This window comes from Oculina patagonica, chromosome 6 (assembly GCF_052425735.1).
Source record: "Oculina patagonica isolate OP01 chromosome 6, crgOcupat, whole genome shotgun sequence".
Lineage (NCBI taxonomy): Eukaryota > Metazoa > Cnidaria > Anthozoa > Scleractinia > Oculinidae > Oculina > Oculina patagonica.
In genome coordinates, this window is record NC_135763.1 from 3,018,486 (window position 1) to 3,041,640 (window position 23,155).

At 39.3% G+C, this 23,155-nt stretch overlaps 1 protein-coding gene across 1 annotated transcript; it reads left to right on the top strand.

The window, feature by feature from the left end:
* The first annotated feature begins 503 nt into the window (after nt 1-503).
* LOC144656148 (WD repeat-containing protein 3-like) lies at nt 504-20,072 on the top strand. The gene is made up of 35 exons (XM_078516375.1): nt 504-705; nt 1,467-1,543; nt 1,758-1,820; nt 2,072-2,141; nt 3,488-3,537; nt 3,835-3,903; nt 4,494-4,572; nt 5,113-5,310; nt 5,996-6,100; nt 6,558-6,643; nt 6,964-6,994; nt 7,271-7,356; nt 7,558-7,600; nt 7,845-7,957; nt 8,251-8,322; nt 8,440-8,533; nt 9,145-9,246; nt 9,329-9,414; nt 9,871-9,939; nt 10,391-10,463; nt 10,941-10,997; nt 12,061-12,161; nt 12,909-12,924; nt 13,521-13,616; nt 14,044-14,097; nt 14,689-14,769; nt 14,842-14,892; nt 15,322-15,387; nt 15,573-15,653; nt 15,926-15,970; nt 16,547-16,590; nt 17,079-17,157; nt 17,513-17,562; nt 18,102-18,195; nt 19,873-20,072. Exons 1-35 carry the CDS (start codon nt 520-522, stop codon nt 20,017-20,019), a joined length of 2,814 nt encoding a protein of 937 aa, XP_078372501.1. The 5' UTR covers nt 504-519; the 3' UTR covers nt 20,020-20,072.
* Nucleotides 20,073-23,155: the final 3,083 nt, after the last annotated feature.

Sequence of the window (23,155 nt, forward strand, 5' to 3'; positions counted from 1 at the left end):
ATTCAATACCCCTTACTGACCGGCTGACTGACTGACTTCCAAGAAAGATGTTCCCAAATGCTCACTCATCCAAGAGATAACCCTGCGCAACAGGGTCATCGGATGTTAAGAGGAGCCATAATCGGTCTCCGTCCCCGATTATGGCTCCTGATGTTAAAGAACCTCATCTCTTCTCTCGTGCTATAATCGGATTATCCTACATACGCGATTACTTGAAGAAAAACGAAATTAATCGAGTAAATACAACATTGACTTATCATGACTTATTCTACAAAGTAAGTTTAAAAATTGGCTCGCTTCGCCCGCCGACTCATTCAAGATGCTTCGCAACCCCAAACCTGCCAACGCCTGAAACGCGTGAGATTCCAGGTCAAGATTCCAGGGGAGATTGTCCGGCCGACCGGCGCCTGGGAACGAGGCGGGCTTAGATGGGTGGTTACCGAGGCACAGGCATTATGTGTGTTCTCGTGTGTTCTTACATGGAGTACTGACCGTCGCTTCACGTGTGTTGAAAACAACATGGTTCTTACTAAAGCGTACCTAAGATACGTGCAGTCATCTTGTTTTGGCGTTGTTGGTAGCTTGAAGGCGAACGTTGTGTTTGTCAGGAGAAGAACTAACATATCAAGCAAGCAGCTCACTCTGTATGCAGTGTGTCCAGCGCTAGAGAGTATTGTTGTTTGGGATGTGAGGCGAGGAGAAAAGGTACGAAAAAATGAAGGGTAGCAAAATGATCGAACTTCATATGTAATCAGAGTTGGATAGTACCTGTTACAGATCGTATAGCTTATATCTATATATCTACAGCTAAGATCCGCTACTGAACACTGTGTAATCGTTTTCATCTAATAGAAATTTCATTAGCAGTTACACTGTAGCTTTACACTGTACCTTTTTATTAGCTCAAAAGAAACACCAGGAAAAAAGGTTATGCATCAGTCAATTCCAGCAGTGCCCATCCCCCCCCCCGGTTGCCGGGGGGGGGGATGGGTACTGCTGGAATTGACTGATGCATAAAGTAAAAAAAAAAACTGCCAACATGATGCCCCCCTGTCAGAAATAACCTGATTTTTCAAATCCTCTTCAGAAAAAAGCTAACTTTTCCCTCACCCCTTTAGAAATATTCAAAAGATCAAAGAATGCCAACAGGGCAACCCCACTCAGTCAAAAGCTGGCATTCAGAAATTCTCATACATGGGGGGAGGTGTAGATATAATTTAATTGAATGGCTCTAAACAGTTTGATTTGCCTTTGACATTTTAATTACAAGTGCTGTAACCAATTATAATAAGATGGTAGATCAAACCACAGGGTTACAGTGTATTCCTGTAAGGTTTGTGGTTTGACTTCACCTTACACCCTGACTTACCTTACTTACATTATTTTCAGAAAGTTATTCTTAGCATTGATGCTTCTCTGAATTGTGCTGTAAATCTGACAGTTGTTTTCTTTATAAACTGGAATAGGTTTATGTGCTTAAGGGAGACAATCATGAGGTGACGGCTCTACAAGTCAGTCCTGATCAACAAGTTTTGGCGGTTGGGTAAGAGGAAACTAAATTGCTTTGTTGCAAAAATTATTTTTTGTCTCATGTAAAAAAACGTACAATAACAACAACATGGAACTCTGAGAAAAACAACTATCAATGACAACAACACCAATAAGAAGACTAAAAGTCAACATAAGATGACTATGCTCCCACCTCTTCGATAAAACCAACATATTTTATCATTTCAAACTCTGTATTGATTTCTTAGTTACGAAGATGGAACAGTCAAGCTGTGGAAGTTAGAAGACAAAAGTTGTCAAGTAACCTTCAGGTAAATCAGCACAAGTTGAAGTAACTTGTATCAAAAATAGTAAACATATTGTAAGTTGCTTTCAGCCTGATTTAATTTTGAAAGCTAACAGGGAAATGTGTGATAGTAAATAAATTAACAAATCATAGAATTATGTGAAGTGTGTGTGAAAGATAATTTAAATAAAAAAATAACTTTGTTTCAATTTTTTTTTGTTTCAATTGGTTTTCCTGACATTTAAGTGTTATAACTGTTTTGTTTTTGAATCATAGCGGTCACAAGTCAGCAGTGTCTATACTTATATTTGATGATTCTGGTGGAAGGCTTGTCTCTGGATCAAGGGTATAATAATTTTTCAAACTACAGAAAATCCTTTTCTATTCAACAAAATTTTGTCACAATTCCCATATAAACTGTATGTCATAATTTTATTGTTATCTTTTATCCATACTGTAGTACACATAAATAGATATACACTTTACATCCTGCGATGTATTGTAGTTTGGCAAGATTCGTCCCAAATCTTCCAAATTGTTGCATAACCACAGTATATCCTTAGCTGTAACATATTTTTTGTTGACAATTTGTTGAAAAATAAAACAATAAATATGCTACCTCAGTCTCATGGAGCATCATCTGATTTTAGCCAACTCGCCTTTATCACTGAAGTATGAGGCAATATTCTGAACGATTCTGCAAAATGATAAAGAACCAGTGAGAAGAAATCATCTGCAGAGTCAAGATCATCCTTAACCCTAGAGCTGCCTGCTCCTTAGCTGGTGGCAGACCTCTCAAGTCTCAGGATTTTGCCGTGAGACTCACGACTTTTAGTTCAATCTCATGGTCTCACGACAAGACACAAAAATCTCACGATAAACAGAGTCACAAGCTATAAGGATACAATTTCTTGTATAATGTCATTTTTGGCTTACTAAGGCGATCGTCTTGCGCCAATTCTGTGTAAATCCATAGCCAGCAAAGGTATTTCATTAGTTTGTTCGCTAGACACACAATCGAAACCCATAAATTATATAGAAGACACAAGCCGTGAAAAGAACGTTAATTTTTGTGTTGCTAAAACAGGAAAAAAACTCCTTCTCTTGATTAGCACCTGGTTTTAGTTATTTTTGTCCGTCAGTTGATTAATCTCCCGGTTTTTACTTGAATTTCCCAGTTTTTTGACCTCGATCTCCAGATTTCCGGTTCTTTGAGGTTGAGAGGTCTGTGGTGGAGCCTGTGAATGAGGAACAGGTGGCCCTCAGGGGACACATGATTTGATTTGTTTGATAATTTTAAAAAAAGAAGTTTGAAATCTAGCCATTTAAATCAGCCATTTAAATTTCCCTCGTTGTGAGATAACTACTGAATACTACCGACACTAAAAAGAGAATAGTTGTTATAACTACAGTCAACTCTCGCCTTGCGGACACCCCGCTATTGCGGACACTCGCTATTACGGACAAAATCCAGATCCCCAGCGAAAGAGGTTTGACTGGAAATGACTCCCGCTATTACGGACTCTCGCTATAACGGACACTAAACGACGCCCCGAGCGTGTCCGCTATAACAAGAGTTAACTGTATTGGTCTGTTTGTACTGTTATCATAAAATAGTAATCGTTGATCAAATTAATCGATCTTAGTAATACTCACTTTTTATAATTCTTGTTTTCTTTGTTTATTGATCAGGACACTGATGTCATTGTCTGGGACACTGTCAATGAAGCAGGTGTTTACCGGTGAGAATTTTGAAACAATAAAGTTCAGTTTGACTGAATATACATGTTTACTGCTCTCACTTGATTGAAGATCTGCTGGACTGACTGACTGACTGACGATCAGACAGACAGACTGGCGGACTGACTGACTGACTGACTAACTGACTGTACAGGTCTTGACCATTGCAGAAAAATGTAGTGATTGCTTCAATACATTAACCCTCCTTGCATGCATCATAAATTACAGTATTATTACATAATTATATCAAGCCAAGTTTTACAGTTGTTGTTAATAATTACTTTTCTTGCAATTGACAGTCTTAAAGGCCACAAAGGACAAATAACTCAATGCTATTTCATGAAAAGCCAGAATATCCTGATAACTAGGTGGGTGATGAAAAAATTAGTCAGACTCTTGGTTACTTGATTTGTATTGAGAGATCCAATTTAACATCACTGATAATAAGGAGTTGCTTGGTGAATCATAAAATAAACAACTCATTTATTTAATAAGCATCTCACAAGTTTTCTAACTTAAACATGTAGCCTTAACCAAATACATGTATAAGAGGTGCTTATTGCTCCCAGCAGGACCTACATGTACTCCCCAAAAGTTTGTAGCACACAGTTTTTAAGCCTTACCCTATCTAAAGTACCAGTAAAAAGATCTGTAAGTTATTTTGCATGCTTACCTATTTTAGGCGCATTTTTATACAGATCTCAGCCACCAAGGAATGGTTTCTGTTTGTGTATTAATTTATTAAAACACTTGAAAAAAAATGATATAAGTGGGAAAAACAATTTCCCATTAAAACTCAAAAACTGAACCTCAAATTTACCCCAAAGGCAAAATTAACCCTCACCCTTACATTGTAGTTTTGCAAGGTCTTGCGAGCATTATTTTTCTAAACTTATTTATTTAATAATTAAAAGTACATTTAGATTGATTCTAGTATCGTTTGGTTTATGGTTATCAGTTCTAAAGACAGTTTTGTAAAGTTCTGGGATCTGGACACACAACACTGCTTTCTTACTCTTGTTGGTCACAGAAGTGAGGTTAGTAAGCAGCATGAATATATTGATTATTTTCAGGGTAAAGTGTCTACAGAACTGGATTTTAATGACTGAAAATTTGTCCAAACTTCAACAAGTTCTTAATCCAGGCTGTACATTAATTTTGTTTTAAGGAAGATCTTTGTCAGTTAGCAGTTAGCAGGACTCCCATAAAGTTTTGTTTTAGTCAAACTTTTCAATCACGGAATAACTAGTCCAAGCGTCTTGCATATGATCAGATAGTGAACTCTCAAATTTTGCTTGCCCGGGGCAGTTTATACATGCTTGTCTAAATTTACTGCAGCAAACTGCTTGCCTGTGCACTTGCCTTTTGTGCAAATGAAAATGAGAAGTTACCTGGTGCCCAAGAGGAAAATCTACTGTACTTGTCCCAGATCAGATGACCAGAGAGGACTTTTTCAAGTCCACTGAACCTGCAAGTGCACAAAATTTTCAAGACATGAAGGGCCATTTGGAATTCAAATTATTTTCTAACCCTGCAGTTCTCCATGTAGCATTTCATTTTTTTATTGTTGTGTTTAGGTCTGGGGATTCACAGTTGCCCATGATGAAACAAGGTTGATTACCGGATGTTCAGACAGTGAATTAAGAGTTTGGAAGATTAGTAGTGGTACTGAGAGTGATACAGAGGAATCAGAAAAAAGCAGTCAGAAGCATGATGGTAAAAGAAGTGCCGAGGAAGCAGGATTAAATGACGAATCAGAAGAGAAAACAGCCGAGGTATGTGCAAATCAGTATTGGAATGGCAGTGGATATTTACGCTGCGGTTTTCTTTCATATTGTTACTTGTTTCACGATTACAGTCGCGTTCTTTAGTTTTTGTGTCGCCATAGTTCTGATGAGGATGTGCTCAATTCCAAAATTGATATTCAATATTATATGTGACCTGGTTGAGCGCTGTCATGCAATACCTGTTCAAAGATCCCTTGGTAACATTACACTGGACTGTATATTAACCGCCGCCTGGTTAGCTAGTTGTGGCGCCGGTTGTGGGGGGGGGGGTGACCCCCGGGTTAATTTTTTTTTTTTCTCTTTTTTTAAGTATTATATAATTTCTGACAAGCAAACTGAAGGTGGGTCGCCCATGGGGTGAAATAATCCTTCCCAAACTTGCAAAAGTACACAAAACACTTTCTGAGTGTGTTTAAGATGGCTTGAGTAAAAGCTCTTTGCAGCTTCTTGTTTCATTTATATTTTGCAGTTGTAGGAAAATTATTTCCATACCATCCCACCTCAAGGAAGGTCAATAGAAATTCAATTTAAATCCCACCACTTTTGATTATTATATATGAGAGAGGTCAGGGACAGGGAGCAGTTGAATCTAATAATAAATATATGAATCTAAATATGATTTACAGGATTAATTAATTTTGATTTGAACATCAAAATGATTTTTTTCCTGTAGGGTAGTCCCCTGTCTTGTACACTTATTGGTTCAATTTTGCGTCACAGTCACGAAAGAGTGGTAGCCGTAATGGCTGATTCATCACAAACCTTCCTGGGATGTCTGGTACGTAGGAGTACAGCTGGTAGAATTTATAACTACTAATAGTAGGTCATAAAATAGTGTGATTGTCCAGGTGAGAGTACAGTGTTGCTCTGAAGAGAACTGTTGTTGGTGTCTGAGGTTTCAACAACCTGAGTGGAAGTCATCAAAGTCAAGTGAATTTGATGTTGTTGTTGGTCGATGATGTTACAGGTCTATCCGTTGAACCTGGTTGGTTAGTTTAGCAGTGAACTTATTGGCTGTAAGAGTCGACGTGTAAAGTTTGTTGACAGTAATTGGTCAGTTTCGATCCATCTATTCGTAGTCAAATTAAGTCGTTCTGTTGACATGAGGTCCATTCGCCGGTTTTGTATATGTCTTGAATAAGTCATTTGTAAGGTGCCGGTAGTTGTTGACATCTGTTGAGAGCCATTTTGTTCTAAGTTTGTTAATTTATCTGTATTTTCCCTTGTCGTTGTAGGGCAATGATTCACAGCTGGAACTGTTCAAAATTTTAAATGATGAAGAAATCCAGAAACACCTTCAAAAGAAACTAAAGAGACAAAGGTTTGTGTGTTGAAGAGAGTGAGTCTTACAAATGTGCGAGTTGTGCGAGGCAAGGCAGCCAGGCATGCAAGGCGAGGCAGGGAGGCATGCAAGGCAAAAGAACCCAAAATAAAAAGGCTATCACAAGCTACCTAAGCTAACTGTAGCCTAACCGGAACTATTTAGGCTAACCAGAATGGATCGCACGCCTCGCTGCCTCGCACTTTGTGATGACCCAAGAGAGTTCTGGTTTAAAGAGATTCACATAACAATATATTTTATTTGTTTTTCCTTTAATTTTAAAGGTGCAATTAAGCTAAGTTTCTTTTATTATTATTTAGGAAAAAAGCAAGAAAAGAAAACAGCGACAAGGTAACATGCAACTACTTTCAGAAGTACCTAAATCAAACCGTAATATTTGTATATCGATAATTATTGTTGTTTGTTGCAGACCTAATTTTTATATTATTTTTGTATACTGCAGTTTTATACCTGCCACTGATTCCAAACTGTACATACTGTTATACAATGTACCTGAATTTTGTCTTAACATACCAAAAATTATTTATTAATGAATACCAGCAGCCACTGCTGCTGACTTGGTGATCCTGAATACAACATGTGGATTTATTATATTAATTTTTGCAGGAATTAGAATTGGATGTGGAAGTAACAAGAACAGTAGAAGATGAACTGCAAAGAGTACATTCTCTTAAGCTACGTTCAAAGATCAAGTAAGGACAATTAAAAACCCTTTTTAACTTGAAGTTCATCACTTACAGGCATAATAAGGTGTCTTTAGTCGCATAAGTCTGTTGTCGGAATAGAAACTAAAAATCAAATAGTTTACATTAATGCAGTCTCTTATTAAATTAAATTTATCTCATTTGTCACTGTCTGTTGCTAAGTGTCTTCAACTGATTTTATTGTTGCAGATCCTTTGACTTGTATTATGATAAACTTGCTGAAGATTTGAAGGTATTTTCCCTGACTTCTTTTGTTAATGTAACTGAGTGTGTAGTTGAGAACATACTGTAGAAATGTTTTAAAGAAAATTAAGCCTGAAATTAAAAAAAAAAAACTATTTCAATTCATAATACAAGTCATTAAATGCATTTTTATTCCTATTTGTCAGTGCCAGCAAGGGGTTTAGGGTACAACTGCAATATATCTACAAATTAACATTTTCTTTTAAAATTGAGAATTGTACTTTTGGCTGCAGGTCCTGTTGCTACTTCAAAACAATACAATCCAGTTGTATTCAGTTACTCTGAAACCAGTGGAATCATCATGTGTGTCGTCTGTAACACTTCCTGGTCACAGATCAGATGTCAGGTTGGTACCTGCAATCTGCTACTGATACAACTTAATTACCGGTACATACCGGTACTGTAAAATTAATTACATACCAGGGGGACATTGAATTTAGTTTTACCTTTCAAAAAGAAAAAGTAAGGAAGTAAAAGTGAGATTCTCACTGGTACCTTTTAGTGGTTCTTTTCAAAATGAAGGTCGCCTCTGTGACTTTATACGGGAACTCAAGGCAAATGGTACAAGACCATAATTTATTGAGTATGGAAATTTATGCTGATAATATTTTGTGCATTATTGTATGTTTCTTTTTTTAGAACTCTCTGTTTCAATTCAGATGGTTCCTGCCTAGTGTCAGGCTCTCAAGAGTCGATTAAAGTGTGGAACAGGTACTGCTTAATCCAATATGACTTAATACCATGGTTACAAAGTGTTCCGATCAATGTTTTGTTTTGCTTTTTTTATTTCAATTTTTTTAAATTTAATTTTGTGATATTTTCTTACAGATCATCATGTCAACCAATAAGAACAGTGACAACAGGATATGCACTCAGTTCCATGTTTGTGCCAGGAGACAAGCATGTTATTGTAGGGACCAAGGTACAATTAAAAATTAGTGGTCTCATAAGCTAAACCTGTGGCACTTGTTTTGACAGGGTCCCGGGGGGGTGCTCGAAAAAGTTTTGTACGGGGAGGCTCCGCCCGGAGATCTAACCCCTTACCCTTTTATATACCATTTTGATAGAAAAGGTACCCCTTTTGTATACTTTTTATTGCAAAAAGGCACCCCTTTCATATACCTACACGACATCACATTTACCTAAAACAGAAAGTTTTCTTGTTATTTTTATGTAGCGTTTAATAAATTACGACAATACAGCCTAAAAGCTGCGTCTGCTCGAAATATTTAATGTAAAGGCCTTTTAAAATATCATTATGACAGATTTCCCTACCCTTTCATATACCTAAATTTGTGAAATCCCTACCCTTTTATATACCTGGAGCCTGAAAAAGGTACCCCTTTCGGGCGGAGCCTCCCCGTATAGGCCATAATAGGGAGTACCCCCTCCTCCCCCCGGGGACAGGGTGTTTTGCTAGTCTAGAGTTTTTCTTAGTATTAAATTTAACTTATCATTTAAACATCACTTCATGATAACTTAAAATTATAGACTTATATTCTCATTGTGGAGTTTTGTTGTGTTTTGTGGCAGGCTGGAAAGCTAGAGATATATGACATATCATCTGGTCAATTGCTGGAGTCAGTAGATGCTCATGAGGGTCCAGTGTGGTCAATTGCATTAGCCTCTGACAAAGTATGTACAGTGCAACCTTTTAAGAAAGCTACTAACAGTAATTGCTTGCATTCTCAGTAATTGCTGTTTTTTTTTTATTCAGCGTGGCTTTGTGTCTGGAAGTGGAGACTCAACTGTAAAGTTTTGGGAGTTTGAACTTGTGTCAGATGCTGAACACTCGCAAGTCAGGTGAGGAACTAACAAGAAAGTTTTTGCATGTGGTGCCAGTTGTAGCAAGTTATTTCCAATACACAAATTGCTCCCCTTAGCGAAGACATCCCAACTGACCAAATGGATTGTACAAATGTTTTACCTTATAATAGGAAATTAATGCCTATACGCCTAGTGTCGAAATAAACTTGTTCCTGTTGTCTCAACAAAATTTTGTTCTTTGTGTTTGTCGGGTTAATTTTTCTTCATTTTGAAATGTTACCCCATCTATCGCGTTAATTTCCTTTATTGGGAAGTAATTTTTCCTTCAATTCGCATTAATTTAAGTCCCATTAATTTCCTATAATAAGGTAGCTTACTGATGATTAAAGAGAAAACGAGAAATAAAATTTAGCAGATAAAGTTTAAATGTGTTTTTTTTACAATGGCGAACAATAGTTATTTAACAGTTGCTCCTTGTGATTGTTTCAACAGTAAAAGATTAAGTGTCACTCATGTGCAGACATTAAAACTGAAGGAGGATGTTCTCTGTGTAAAATTCAGGTATAATTTTAATGTTAAAACAGTATGTGGTATGTGTTGTCTAAGTAGCTTCAGTTATAGCAGACTGCTTGCAGTCATCCTTTTCTCTTAAGGTTTGTAAAGTGTCACCCCACAAGCGCATTTGCAAAAGATAGCGTTATGAATGTTTCGGCAATCAGTTGTCATTGCCATTGTTTTACAACGATTTTTCAATATGCTGCCTACACAACATCCCCATTGTTTTCTCAAAGTTACCCCCAGAGGACCATTTTATTTATCCATAAGTGTGATTCCAATTTTGTCCGTTGATCGACTTTGAAAGTGTGACCATTCAAATTAAATCCATTCAGAAGAGTCCTTTAATGTGGTACTGTTTGTTTTTTAAGTTTACTGCAAAATGAAAAGTTGAATTCTGGCACTAAATGAAAGGACCAAATCCAGAATTTCTGAAAGTGTTATCCTCTTGTTTCAGCCCTAATCAAAGACTACTTGCTGTAAGCCTTCTTGATTGTACAGTCAAGGTTTTCTTTGCTGACACATTAAAGGTTAGTCTAATTGACTATTTAGAATACTTAAAAATAAGCATTTTTATTTATGTAATTGGTACACATGTACATTTTAAGAATTAGTCTTTGAGCATTTTTTGTCATAGTATGTATGGTAAAAAAATGGTAAAGTCTGTGTCCGAGCCTAAGTGGCTCATACAGCCGGAGCTTATCCCGGTTTCCGTAGCATTAAGCGACTAGGAGTATTGCTACTCCCCCCTGGATGGGATGCTAGTCCATCGCAGGGTTACCCCCCAGCAGTAAATTCGCCGGTACCCATTTATACCCCTGGGTGGAGAGAGGCACTGTGAGAGTAAAGTGTCTTGCCCAAGAACACAACGCAGCGCCCCGGCCAGGCCTCGAACCCGGGCCGTTCGACTCGGAGTCGAGCGCGCTAACCATTAGGCCACCGCGCCTCCCACCATAGTATGTATGACACAGGATAATTCAATTAACACTCGTTCTTTTACTCTACAGTTTTTCCTGTCTTTATATGGACACAAACTGCCAGTGGTGACACTGGACATATCTTCAGTAAGTACGAAATGCGCTGCCAGACAACTTGTACTGCTAATGAATAATAAAGATGGTTAATTTTAAGCTTGGCGATAAATGACAACGGCAATAGAGCCCATAGCCTTAGATACCGGTTGGACACTCTAACCACTCAGCTGTGAGAGACTCGTTGTGAGCTGGGCCATTTACTAGGTTGATATATGACACGCGTCCTGCATACTGCTAGGATCAGCAATGTCGAAATCATCAAATGTGTAGTAAATAATAAAGATGGTAAATTTCAAGCTCGGTGATAAATAGTGAAGAAATTATTCAACATGACACGAGCGTGGGACAAAGAAAAAATCTGAGTCCCCGACGGGGAATCGAACCCATGGCCTCCCAGATACCGGTTGGGCACTCTAACCAACTGAGCTACGAGAGACTCGTTGTGAGCTGGGCCATTTACTAGGTTGATATGTGACACACACCTTGCATACTGCTAGGATCAGCAATGTTGAGAGCATCATATGACTGTGTAATAAATAATAAAGATGGCCGTAAATTTAAAGTTTGGTGAAAATGACAAAGTTGAAATGTTCATTATGTCACAAGCATGGGACAAAGAAAAAATATGAGTCCCCGACGGAAATCGAACACATGGCCTTCCTTGGTGTTTATCTTTTATGAACAGCAAACCGCATTGCTTTTCTTTTCAGGGAAAAATTCTGATATATATATTTTAGTTGGAAATGAGTACCCTTTGTTGGTAACTGATTACAAAACAAACAGTAGATCACACACGATTTGGGACAGAGTATTTTTTAACTTCTCTAAAATAACTCATGCATGTTACAAGTTACAATGCCCATGGTTTCTCATCCAGTTAATGTATTTATTGCTGGTAGTTAGGTAACTGTCACTCAGCAAGCAGAACCTTTCATAACTCCTCATTCTTTAGCGATGAAGTTAAAGAAGCCCTGCTTGTAAAGTGTTTACCTGTATTTGTATGGCCATTTACAGAATAATAACAATAAGTAGTCCAATCCAATGAAGTGAACAGAACAATTTTTAAAATGTTATTGTTGTTACGTCTCGACAGGATAGCAGTTTAATTATCACTGGATCAGCTGACAAAAACATCAAAATTTGGGGTTTGGATTATGGCGACTGTCACAAATCGATATTTGCGCACGATGACAGGTTGGTATAAGATTACATATATATAGCTTAATTAAGAGTTGTTAGGGTTCACTGGAATAATACAGAGTGTTTATTTAGTAGCATTAATAAACAGAACAAAACCGAAATGGAAAGTTGGTACACGTATCAGGGGCTTGGTTCTGGAAGCCTCCACGTCCGGGTCCCCATGCATCAACACTGGAGGGAATAAGTTGGCTTTGTATAGAAAAGGGGAGGGGAGGGGAGGAGAAAACAAATCTAGCTGAAAAGCGAACTTGAACTGTTACGCTAAGATAGAAAAACTGTTCCCCAAGAAAACGCATATTTCACCAGAACTCAACTACAGCTTTATCTCCAAGTGTATCTGTATACTATAACCTGAAGACATTTTTTAATTCTTAGGACTACCGAAATATTACAAAATATCAAAAACATCCAAGGCAAAAAAATACTTGATACTGGTGAGGTTTGCCAGAACACTAACTAGGTTACTGTTTACACATGACTTATTTATGACTGCAAGATGAGAACTGGTGCCCATAGCACAAGGTTACGAACCTACACTGTACAGAAAACTAATGCACTTCAACAACAGAAACGCTGCACTACAGCGGAACAAAACCGATAAACAACACCTAGAATGTTGACTACCATATTGTCCAAAATAATAAATAAGACTGATACTCTCTTTTAATTATTTTTTTTTTTACATATTTTGTTCATTTATACGTCGTGTTAACTTTTTGTTTCTGTGTTGTTTTCTTTCAGTATTATGGGTGTGCAGGTACGTAGCTTGCTTACAGTTTTAAACTTTCTTTGTTGTAGAACCATTACTGGAGTGGTCTTCATGATTAACTTTTGACATTTGTTGGTTTCCCAAACGTCTCAGCCAATCAGAGATTTAACATCCACACGAGGCTATCTAACTGCATCCCCTCCCTTGTATTGAGATTTTTATCAGTAAAGCAGAAGCAAGACATAAAGAACTCTTTAGAGCAGTTTTCAATTGAGTACACGTCGTAAAACCAAAACCAAAGTAATTACTCTGGCCATTCACAAAGGATGCAAATAATTCCAGTTGTCCAAACAAAACTCGAAGCAAATACGTGAAGCAGACACAAAGCACGGGAAAACGTGGGAGAGCGAGACACGATTGGTTTTGGGTCTACTACTTCTGATTGGTTGAGAAAGAGGCACGAGTGTCCAATCACAAAGCGAAGTAATACAAAACCAAAGCATGGACCATGACCAAAAAAAAAAACACGTACAACGTTCGACACTCAAGTGAAACCACTCTATTTTCACGTAATTCCAATTCAACAAAGACAATAATTATTAATTGACTTGTGTATTATATGTATTTGTCTTTTCTTTTCGCAGTTTGTGCCCAAGACCCACTACTTTTTCTCAGTTAGTAAGGACAAGACTTTAAAATACTGGGATGCTGATAAGTTTGAGCACATAACAACGCTTCAGGTAAAGTACATGATGATTCTTTATGTAGCGCATAACGACACCTAAGGCATAGTTTTGCTTCTTGGGCATTTTCTGTTCATAATCAAGATGTGTTGATTGCGTGATGCAGTCGTTATGTCACATAGACCACAAATGACCATTGATCACCACTAGAGTTCAGTTCTCAGTAACTCAGTGGTTAGAGCGTCCGACTAGTGTACGGAAGGTCGTTGGTTTAAATCCCATCTGTGAACTCAGATTTTTTTCTGAGTTCTTCTCTCCACACGTCATTTCATTATCATTTGTGATTAAAAAAAATTTCATGAACTGTTTGTTCATCAGATGATAGTTCTTCAGTTTGATTTACTGCAAGTAAACTAAAATACTATGCTGTAATTTTCAACAAACTCTTGAGTTAAGCGTTCTTAAAGCATTGTTTATGTTACAGGGTCATCGTGGAGAAGTGTGGTGCCTTGCTATCAGTCCAGATGGAGATTACTTGGTGAGTTAAATCATCCAGTTCCCTTAAACCCGCGTCAAACGAGGGTAAGAGTTAATGAGAGGTCAAACTCTCGCTCTCGTTTGGCCCGAAACTTTCATACACTCTCATCGACTCTCAAGCACTCTCATTGACTTTGAACGTGTTCAAATTTTTCATAAAAGTCGAGAGTTGACGAAAACGCTCATCCTCGTTTGGCTTGGGCGCGTGGGACTCAAGCGATCTGGGTTGGAGCCCTGGCCAGCGTCATTGTGTTGTGTTTTTGGGCAAGACACTTTACTCTCATAGTGCCTCTCTCTACCTGTCCAACCAGGTGTACAAATAGAAACCGGCAAGCTGTTTGGGCACTCTGACAAAATGCTGGGTAGTAATCTGTGATCGACTTAGCATCGCATCCAGGGCCAGTTACAATACTAGCCTACCTGTTCTATATGCTACAGAAACTGAATATAAAGGTCGATACCGATGAACTTTGAGCTGTCTTTCAACAGACGTTGGCTAGTTAATCATGGTGTATACAATATAATAAGGAATTAAAACAGAGTTCTTATAGATTTGAAGACTTTTGTCCTAAGAATCTCGTTTATTTTTCAGGTGACTGGTTCTCATGACAGGTCTCTGCGGCTGTGGGAGAGAACTGATGAACCTTTATTTGTTGAAGAAGAACGAGAGCAGGTTTGTTTTTTTGTTTGCATATATTCACCACTTTTATTCTTCAAGGGTTGATTACGTTGATTTTTTTTGCAGGAAAGAGAAAAGGAATATGAAGAGAGTCTGGCACACAACACAGAGAGAGTGGTGAGTCGTATACAGCTGAATAGCTCTGTATCCCTTTCACTTCCAATAGCCTTCAAGTTCAAAATTTAAAACTCCCAATTTTTATTTTCCTAAAAAGTGAAAATCAAGTGGCAGCACATGAAAGTACTTATCAACAGCTTTGGTTTGAATGGAAACACACCAAAATTTCAACTTCAGACTCAAAAGTTAAAATCACACCTTTCTACTCGAGATTTAACGAGTGAGCAGTGAAAACCATAGTGGGGCCTACATAACTGAACACTGGCTAAATGTTGAATTTCTTCAAACGACAGCTTAAAAGCCGAAGGAAGTCTCGGTGAATAATACTCCGCATGTTAACCAGTCAAGACCGTCCACGAGCTTGGGACTTGTCAGTAGTGTTTACACATGCATGACTAATCTCCGTGAGAACGTTTTTTTCTCTGTTAGATTCCAGGAGAAGTAGATGGAGAAGCCGTTAAAGCCGGCAAAAAGACGATGGAGACCGTGAAAGCGGTAAGAGTTGTTTTTCGTTTGTTAATTTGTTTGTTTGTTTGTTTGTTTGTTTGTTTGGGGCACAGAGATAATATCAATATCGCAGAAGACCCACAAATTACGAGTGTAGTTTCTTCGTGTTAAAACCAAATAAGCTTTAGCGCAGCTAATAACTCAAGGTTTACACAAGGTTTTGTTCATTGCAGGCAGAGAGATTAATGGAGGCAATTGATCTTTACAAAGAAGAAACAGCTAAGATGGAAGAACAAGGCAGTGGACGTGAGAAGGTGAAGTCTACAATGGTCTTCCATGTTATAAGCCGTCAGCATACTTTTTGGAAATATTACATGACAACTGGATAGTTTTATCAAAGGCAGAACGTTGTAAGAAACATACCAAGTGAAAATGATCCGGTTTTATTCATTTTCTCAAGTGAAGGTCTAGTATTTTGCTTGCTTTCACTACTCTTTGTCCGCTCTCTTACATATTCCCAAAGTGACCACCATTCGCAAATGTGCACAAGTCAAATTTAACTGTTTGGATGTAATTGCATTCGTAGGTGGCTTCTCGTAATCCTATCCTGGTTGCATATGGAAATATAACGGTAAGGATTTTGCTGCACGAGTTTCCTTACTTAGGAAGTTCTTCAATCTAAGTGTAAACAGTGATTATTTCTGCTTTCAACACCAAACTTCCAAGTGTTCTTGGAAATCTTAAGCGTAGTTGTTGTACTCAAAGTCGCTTGAAAGATCCTTTACTTTATCCTGCAAGTGTCTCGTATCGTTTTGTTTCTGACTCCATGTGCAGCCCGTCAGTGGCTTGACTTTATTGAACGCGGTAGTTACATGTATGATTTTCTAGCGACTGTCAGTGTAAAACCAAGATAAAAGAAATGACAATTGGTACGCCGGCAAATAATTCTGAGAGCCAATCAAAACTCGCAGATGGACGTGTAACCAGTAGAAAACGCGGAAAACTTCTTGCTGGTGGAAAGCGCGGGAAAACTCGCATGTCTGGCGGGAAAAGAAACACCTCAACGCTGATAAGTAAGGGAAAGCAAGCTCAAAATTTAAAAATAAAGCCCAAAATTACTTTTATAGTAAATCAGAGTTTTTAGGGTGCTCCACTAATCACCCTTGAAGCAAGTAATTGTGCTAAAAATCTTTTAATTTCTCTTCAGCCTACTCGCTATGTTCTTGAAGTTGTAAAGAAGATTCGTTCAAGGTATGTAAATGCGTGATCGGTTTTTGCCTCTGTTATACTCTGTAGCTTGGCGAGAAAACACTTGATCGCTCTCAGTCTCTCATAACCTGCGAACTGGCTCACGTTCGTGGACTCGCGAGATGTCAGTTCTCTTCGAAATATACGCTCGTCTGAATTCTTCAACTCCCTTGACGTAACTTTACCCAGATATATACAGTGCTCTGATTGGTTAAAATGTTTATGAATTGTTTAGGACCCAATCAAAATACTTCCGGAGCTAGATAGGTCCACGTCATCAGTATGAAATTTTTCGGGCCTTACCCGGACGTTTCAAAGCGCCTGTTTTCTCGTATTTTTTGAGTTATTAACTAAAATGGATGAGCTGAAAAACTGAAAGCCGAGCTTTTTTTTCTCCCTATTTTTCAAAGGGTCACTGTTTTGACGGCACTCTTATCTTCACACATTTGTGTTCGCTTTTCACTTTGTGTTTATTTGTTTTTGTCCTTCAGCGAATTAGAAGAGTCACTGATAGTTCTGCCATTTAGTGTTGCTACTGACATGTTGACGTTACTTAATCACTGGCTTCAGGTAATCTTCCCAGTGGCTTTCGTAATTTAGTGGCAGAGGATTTTGCACTGGTGTTCGGAAGTGTCATGGGGTTCTAATCTCGTTGAGCATGACGACCGAAAAGGACTGGAGTATCTAACTCGTCCCCAGTCGTCTCTTATGAGAAAGAAAGCAGGCGCGAGGAATGATGGGAAGGAGGCAGAGAAGGGAGAGGGACCTTCCTCTTACCCATAATCCTTCGTGTCTTGCAATTTTTGCGAGAGACGACTATGAACGAGTCATCTCAGTGGAATAAAGCTTTGTTGTTACTTTGATAATTCGTTCCTATTTCTAGCGTCTTTAATAATCTCTCTTGTTTTTGGTTTGTTCAATCTAGCGCGGCTGGGAGATCGAACTATCTTGTAGATGTCTGTCATTTCTTTTGAGGTAAGTCGTTGTGTGTGTGTGTGTGTTTTTTTTGCTAGCTGAAGGCTGTGTGAATCAGGAGTGAGTTGGACCTGATGTGTTGGCTATACACACTTTTTTTCTTTGTTAAAGCTGTTGATTGGCATGTTAAAATTTTCGCACGATCGAATGGCAAGATATCGTCTTTGAGGTCCCCCACAGGCGTTTTAGAGCCACCCGGCAACCGGAAGTGGAACGTTCTCGTCTTTGGCACGTATCAGCGACTTGTTGTTCATAAACTCGATTTGTAATAGCTAAAATGAAGGCACTACCAAATTTTTGGAGGCAAAAGTTCGCCAGAAACTTAAAAACATTCGCCTTCCGGTTGCCGTTCGTGGATCAAAACCGTCTGTGCTTAAGCTCGCTAATTATTTATTATTAATTACGCAAGAAACGTGGTGAATCGGTCCAACGAAAGGTTTTAGGCTTTAGGCTTTAGCCTTGGTAATTTCATGTATTTGTAGAATAGTATACATTAGACCGTAATATGTGAGATGTGGCATGTTTTTGTCCTCTGTTAGGATTCACCACAACCAGATCGTAGCAAACCAAGTTCTTCTGCCAGTGATAGATTCTCTCCGGCAACATGCGAAATCTCGCGTTCACAGTCTGCGGGTGAGTACAGAAACGCATTCTAGCAAATGTACTTTATTAATAGGCCATTTCCGAGTTACCCTTTGCCTCTGTTTCAAAACGAGCCTACGTGCGAAACCATTCATATGAAAACAGGTCCATTTTCATGCAAATCAAACTCATTTTCGTTTGAGTAGTTTCGCACGTAGACTCGTTTTGAAACAGAGGCAAAGGGTAACTCGGAAATGGCGTCTTGTCACTGCGTGGATTCCAAACCAGCCTGCGTTACTGTATTTTTCTTTTCGAGAACACGAAAGGCGCGTGGTAGACTCCAACTCTCTATTGTTTCCGTCTTCTTCCGTATTGTCTTCGTCTTGTGTTCTCGCGCTCTCGGAAAGAAACGACTGTTGCTCCGTGTGTCCGCTCGCGATCTCGGAAAGAAACGCCTGCTGCTTCGTGTGTTCGCTCGCGCTCTCGGAAAGAAACGACTGCTGCTTCGTGTGTCCTCTCGCGCTCTCGGAAAGAAACGACTGTTGCTCCGTGTGTCCGCTCGCGATCTCGGAAAGAAACGACTGCTGCTTCGTGTGTTCGCTCGCGCTCTCGGAAAGAAACGCCTGCTGCTTCGTGTGTTCGCTCGCGCTCTCGGAAAGAAACGACTGCTGCTTCGTGTGTCCTCTCGCGCTCTCGGAAAGAAACGACTGTTGCTCCGTGTGTTCGCTCGCGCTCTCGGAAAGAAACGACTGTTGCTCCGTGTGTCCTCTCGCGCTCTCGGAAAGAAACGACTGTTGCTCCGTGTGTTCGCTCGCGCTCTCGGAAAGAAACGACTGCTGCTCCGTGTGTTCGCTCGTGCTCTCGGAAAGAAACGACTGCTGCTTCGTGTGTTCGCTCGCGCTCTCGGAAAGAAGCGACTGTTGCTCGGTGTGTTCGCTCGCGCTCTCGGAAAGAAACGACTGCTGCTCCGTGTGTTCGCTCGTGCTCTCGGAAAGAAACGACTGCTGCTTCGTGTTTTCGCTCGCGCTCTCGGAAAGAAACGACTGCTGCTCCGTGTGTTCGCTCGCGCTCTCGGAAAGAAACGCCTGCTGCTTCGTGTGTTCGCTCGCGCTCTCGGAAAGAAACGCCTGCTGCTTCGTGTGTTCGCTGGCTGAATTAAACGTTCTCGCAAAAGACGACAAACCACTTTGACAGCCTAACGAAACGTAAATTTATTACACTGCTCTCGAGATTTCTTTGTCTTATTATTAAGTACTTTCAGAACCCATAAGGGTTGAACAACCCTTATGGGTTTCAGGTACTTTTCAAAAGTCTTATTTATTGAGCCAGCCGAGGTAAACGCAAATGACGAATTTGCCGCTACCGCGGTTTGCTTCAATTTGTCTCAAGGTCAACTTACAATTTCTCCTTACTGAACGTCACATATATCCTTAAGTACAACTTGGGAGAAATTGTAAACATGATTACATACTAACAATTTTCCATTAATGAATATTAACATTTTTTCTGAACTATATAACTGATTATTTGCTCAACTCTGCTGACTTAGCTTGATGTTTAAAAGAATCCTTATATCCTTATCACTTATAACTTCTCTTCACTTGTCCCCTGGCGCCAAGTTGGCGCATAGGGCCTCATTACTTATAACTGCTTAAATGCATTTATTTTCTTAACAGTGCTGTTATTTTTATATCCACCTTTTTAACTTGACGTTATTTTTCATTTCAGGACACCATTGGATTTAACTTGGCTGGTTTGCGTTTTATCCAAAACGAAATGGAAGCCAAGCAAGAGACATTTTTTGCAGACGCGACAGAAAAAGTGAAAAAAATTCGAAAGAAACAGAAATCGGCTGTCGTACAAGTTGTCAAATAAGTTTGTTGTGTTGCAGGATAAATTATTAATAAAAAGCATTTTGATGTATATAAGTTTGGTTGTCGTGAGCTTTTGAAATCAATGTTATTGCGAGTGAAGTTTCACGTGTTTTATTCTGCGTCCCCACGTGTCTTACCAAAACATCAAAAGGCAATCAAAACTCAACGTCAAAGAACTGTGATGATATGTAACGTCAATTAGATGTGAAAAAAAAATTACCTTCAAAGTGAACGAAAACTTTCGATGGAAAAAGTACGACGAAATTCACTGAAGAGATGATATTGAAAGGCTGGTTTTTACTCGGCATCTGGTAATAAGCACACGAATGAGCGCACGAGAACAACGAATTACTAAAAAAAAAATGTTTAAGTGTCAAAAGTACTTAGCTTCAAAAAACTAATTCTTATTCTTCTTATGCTGTTCTCACAAGGAACAAGCATAATCTTAAGCACAACAAAACAAAATTGTTCCTTGTTCTTGTGTTTATGGTTATGCTTATTCCTTGTGAGGACAGCATCAGCCCGTTCTTCTTTTAGCCTGGTTTTCCCTAGCGACGCGACCACAAGTGCAAGCATAACAGCTCTTATATAGTAAATAATAAAGATGGTAAATTGTAAGCTCGGTAATAAATAATAAAGTTAAGATGTTCAACATGACACGAGCATGGGACAAAGAAAAAATTCTGAGTCCCCGACGGGAATCGAACCCATGGCCTCCCAGATACCGGTTGGGCGCTCTAACCAACTGAGCTACGAGAGACTCGTTGTGAGCTGGGCCATTTTACTAGGTTGATATGTGACACGCGTCCTGCATGCTGCTAGTATCTAATCAGCAATGTCGAATTCATCAAGTTTTGTAGTAAATAATAAAGATGGTAAATTTTAAGCTCGGTAATAAATAATAAAGATAAGATGTTCTACATGACACATGCATTTTTCTTGTGGTTGCGCTCAGTTGGTTAGAGCGCCCAACCGGTATCTGGGAGGCCATGGGTTCGATTCCCGTCGGGGACTCAGAATTTTTCTTTGTCCCATGCTCGTGTCATGTAGAACATCTTATCTTTATTAGCTCATATATATTTTACCGTGAAAAGGGCTTCGACGCAAGCGTAAGCACAAGGATCCAAATTTTTCCTTTTTCTTGTGGTTGCGCTTGTACTTGCGTTCGTGTGAAAACAAAATACCGCGTAAGCACAAGGAAATTGACTATGTCTGCCCCCTCCCCCCGTCTGAGCATTTGAACAATGTAGCGGAGACGGCAGTTGATTTTGATAAAGGTTTACCGAGGATGTTCGGAAGAGTGAAGGGAATTTTAAGACAAAACTGACAAAAAGGCACAAGCGTGGGCTCAAGTTACGAAAGAAATGGGGATGACTTCTTCTTCCTTTAAGAATATCTATAGCCCCAAAATTGTAGTCGCTTTCGCTTTCTTCGTCACAACAGTAGAAGGGACAACAACACTCGACGCCTGATAGTTTCTGCCGCCATATTATATTGGCTAAGAGAACGGTGTCGAGAACGAAGCTTCTTACTAGAAAACATCGTGTTTTTATGCTTGTGCCTACGCTTATGACGACCTTGGTTTTCATTTGAAACAAACTGCTTATGCTTGCGCTTGTGCTTTTGTCGCTGGTGAGAACCAGCCTTATGCGTTTATGCTTGTGCTTGCATGATGTGTGTGTTTGTACTTTAAGCTTGTTTTTTTTTTCTTCTCGCACATGGAAGGTATAACTGCTTTGAACTAGCAACTGAACGTACTAACAAAACCAATAAGAAGATTCAGTAATCTTTTTGATAGTCATTTCGATTTCTTGTCGTGGTGATACCGTTTTCCTGTAGAAATTATGTCACATTAACTCGCCCTCGTCAGTTTCAGTGCCCGAGAGGCTGCAGCTAGGTACAAACCAGGTCAAGGCTGTCAAACTGCAATTACAGTCGATTTCTTGACACGCTGAGGAACAAACAAAAATTAAGGTTACGTAATTGTCTTATTATCGTATACTTGTGAAAATTTCAACCGTGCAACCGCAGGGGGGGGGGGGGGGGGGGGGGTCACGCCTATAATGGCCTTTACGGGGAGGCTCTGATCGGGAGGGGTACCTTTTTCAGGCTTCAGGTATATAAAAGGGTAGGGATTTCACAAGTTTAGGTATACGAAAGGGTATGGAAATCTGTCATTTAGGTTTTCAAAAGGGCCTTAAATGAGAATATTTCGAACTGATGCAATTTATGGCTGTATTAAGCCCTACTTGAAAATGACAAGAAAACGTCTTGTTCTAAGTTTATGCCATGTATTTCAGGTATATGAAAGGGGTACTGTGATGTACCTTTTATCAGTAAAAAGGTATACCGTGAAGGGGTGCAATTTCTGTCAAAATGGTATATAAAAGGGTAAGAGGTTAGAGCTCGGGGCGGAGCCTCCCCGTATAAAACCTTTTTGAGCCTCTGCACAGTAAAAGCGCCTGTTTCAGTGAATTAAACTGCTCTGCATATTTCTTGTAGTACCTTGCTCAGTGGACGAGACTACAAATGGCGTCGACTGGCCTTGCATTGGGTGTAAATAAGATACCTCTTGCTGACCCTGAAACAGATCACAATTGCATCACAAGTATCACGATTGCTTGATCTCCTCAGTTTTTGGGCATACACTCAAAAGAACAAACCTTGAAAGTCATCCCCCCCCCCCCCCCCAAACCCGTGCTAAATAAGCTATTAGGGACTTTAAGATACCTGGACGGCTGACGTCGAGGACGGCTGACCGGAAGTAATTTTTCGCGTGTAGCCTATATTGCGCATGCCCGCTCCACGCACTTTGCCGTCCAGCTCCGTCCAGCTGTTGTCGAGGACGTGAGAAGTAGAGTTTTGCCGTCCACCAGTGAACGGGAGTGCTTTTGTATGATTTCGTTTAAAAATCTCATTATTTTTTAATTCTGTTACTTTGTTAGATGGTCCTTTATGACATTCTTGGTTTGGTACTGATAAAAAGTTAAGAAGTCAAGTTTTATTTGCAGTTGGGAATATATTTGCTGTGCTTTGCATAAACGCTGATGGCGAAGCCACGTGCGTGAAATTATTTACTTTCTTGCTTGTGTTTCTACAAAAATTTCACTTGGAATTTGTACCCTGTGAATGAAAAT

Bases quoted from the DNA above. Each gene is read 5' to 3' on its own strand.
- LOC144656148 (XM_078516375.1), top strand. From the start codon at position 520: ATGGTTCTTACTAAAGCGTACCTAAGATACGTGCAGTCATCTTGTTTT. The intron at 7,601-7,844 runs GTATTTTCCCTG...TTTTGGCTGCAG, and splicing joins AACTTGCTGAAGATTTGAAG to GTCCTGTTGCTACTTCAAAA. The intron at 17,158-17,512 runs GTAATCTTCCCA...TGTTCAATCTAG, and splicing joins TACTTAATCACTGGCTTCAG to CGCGGCTGGGAGATCGAACT.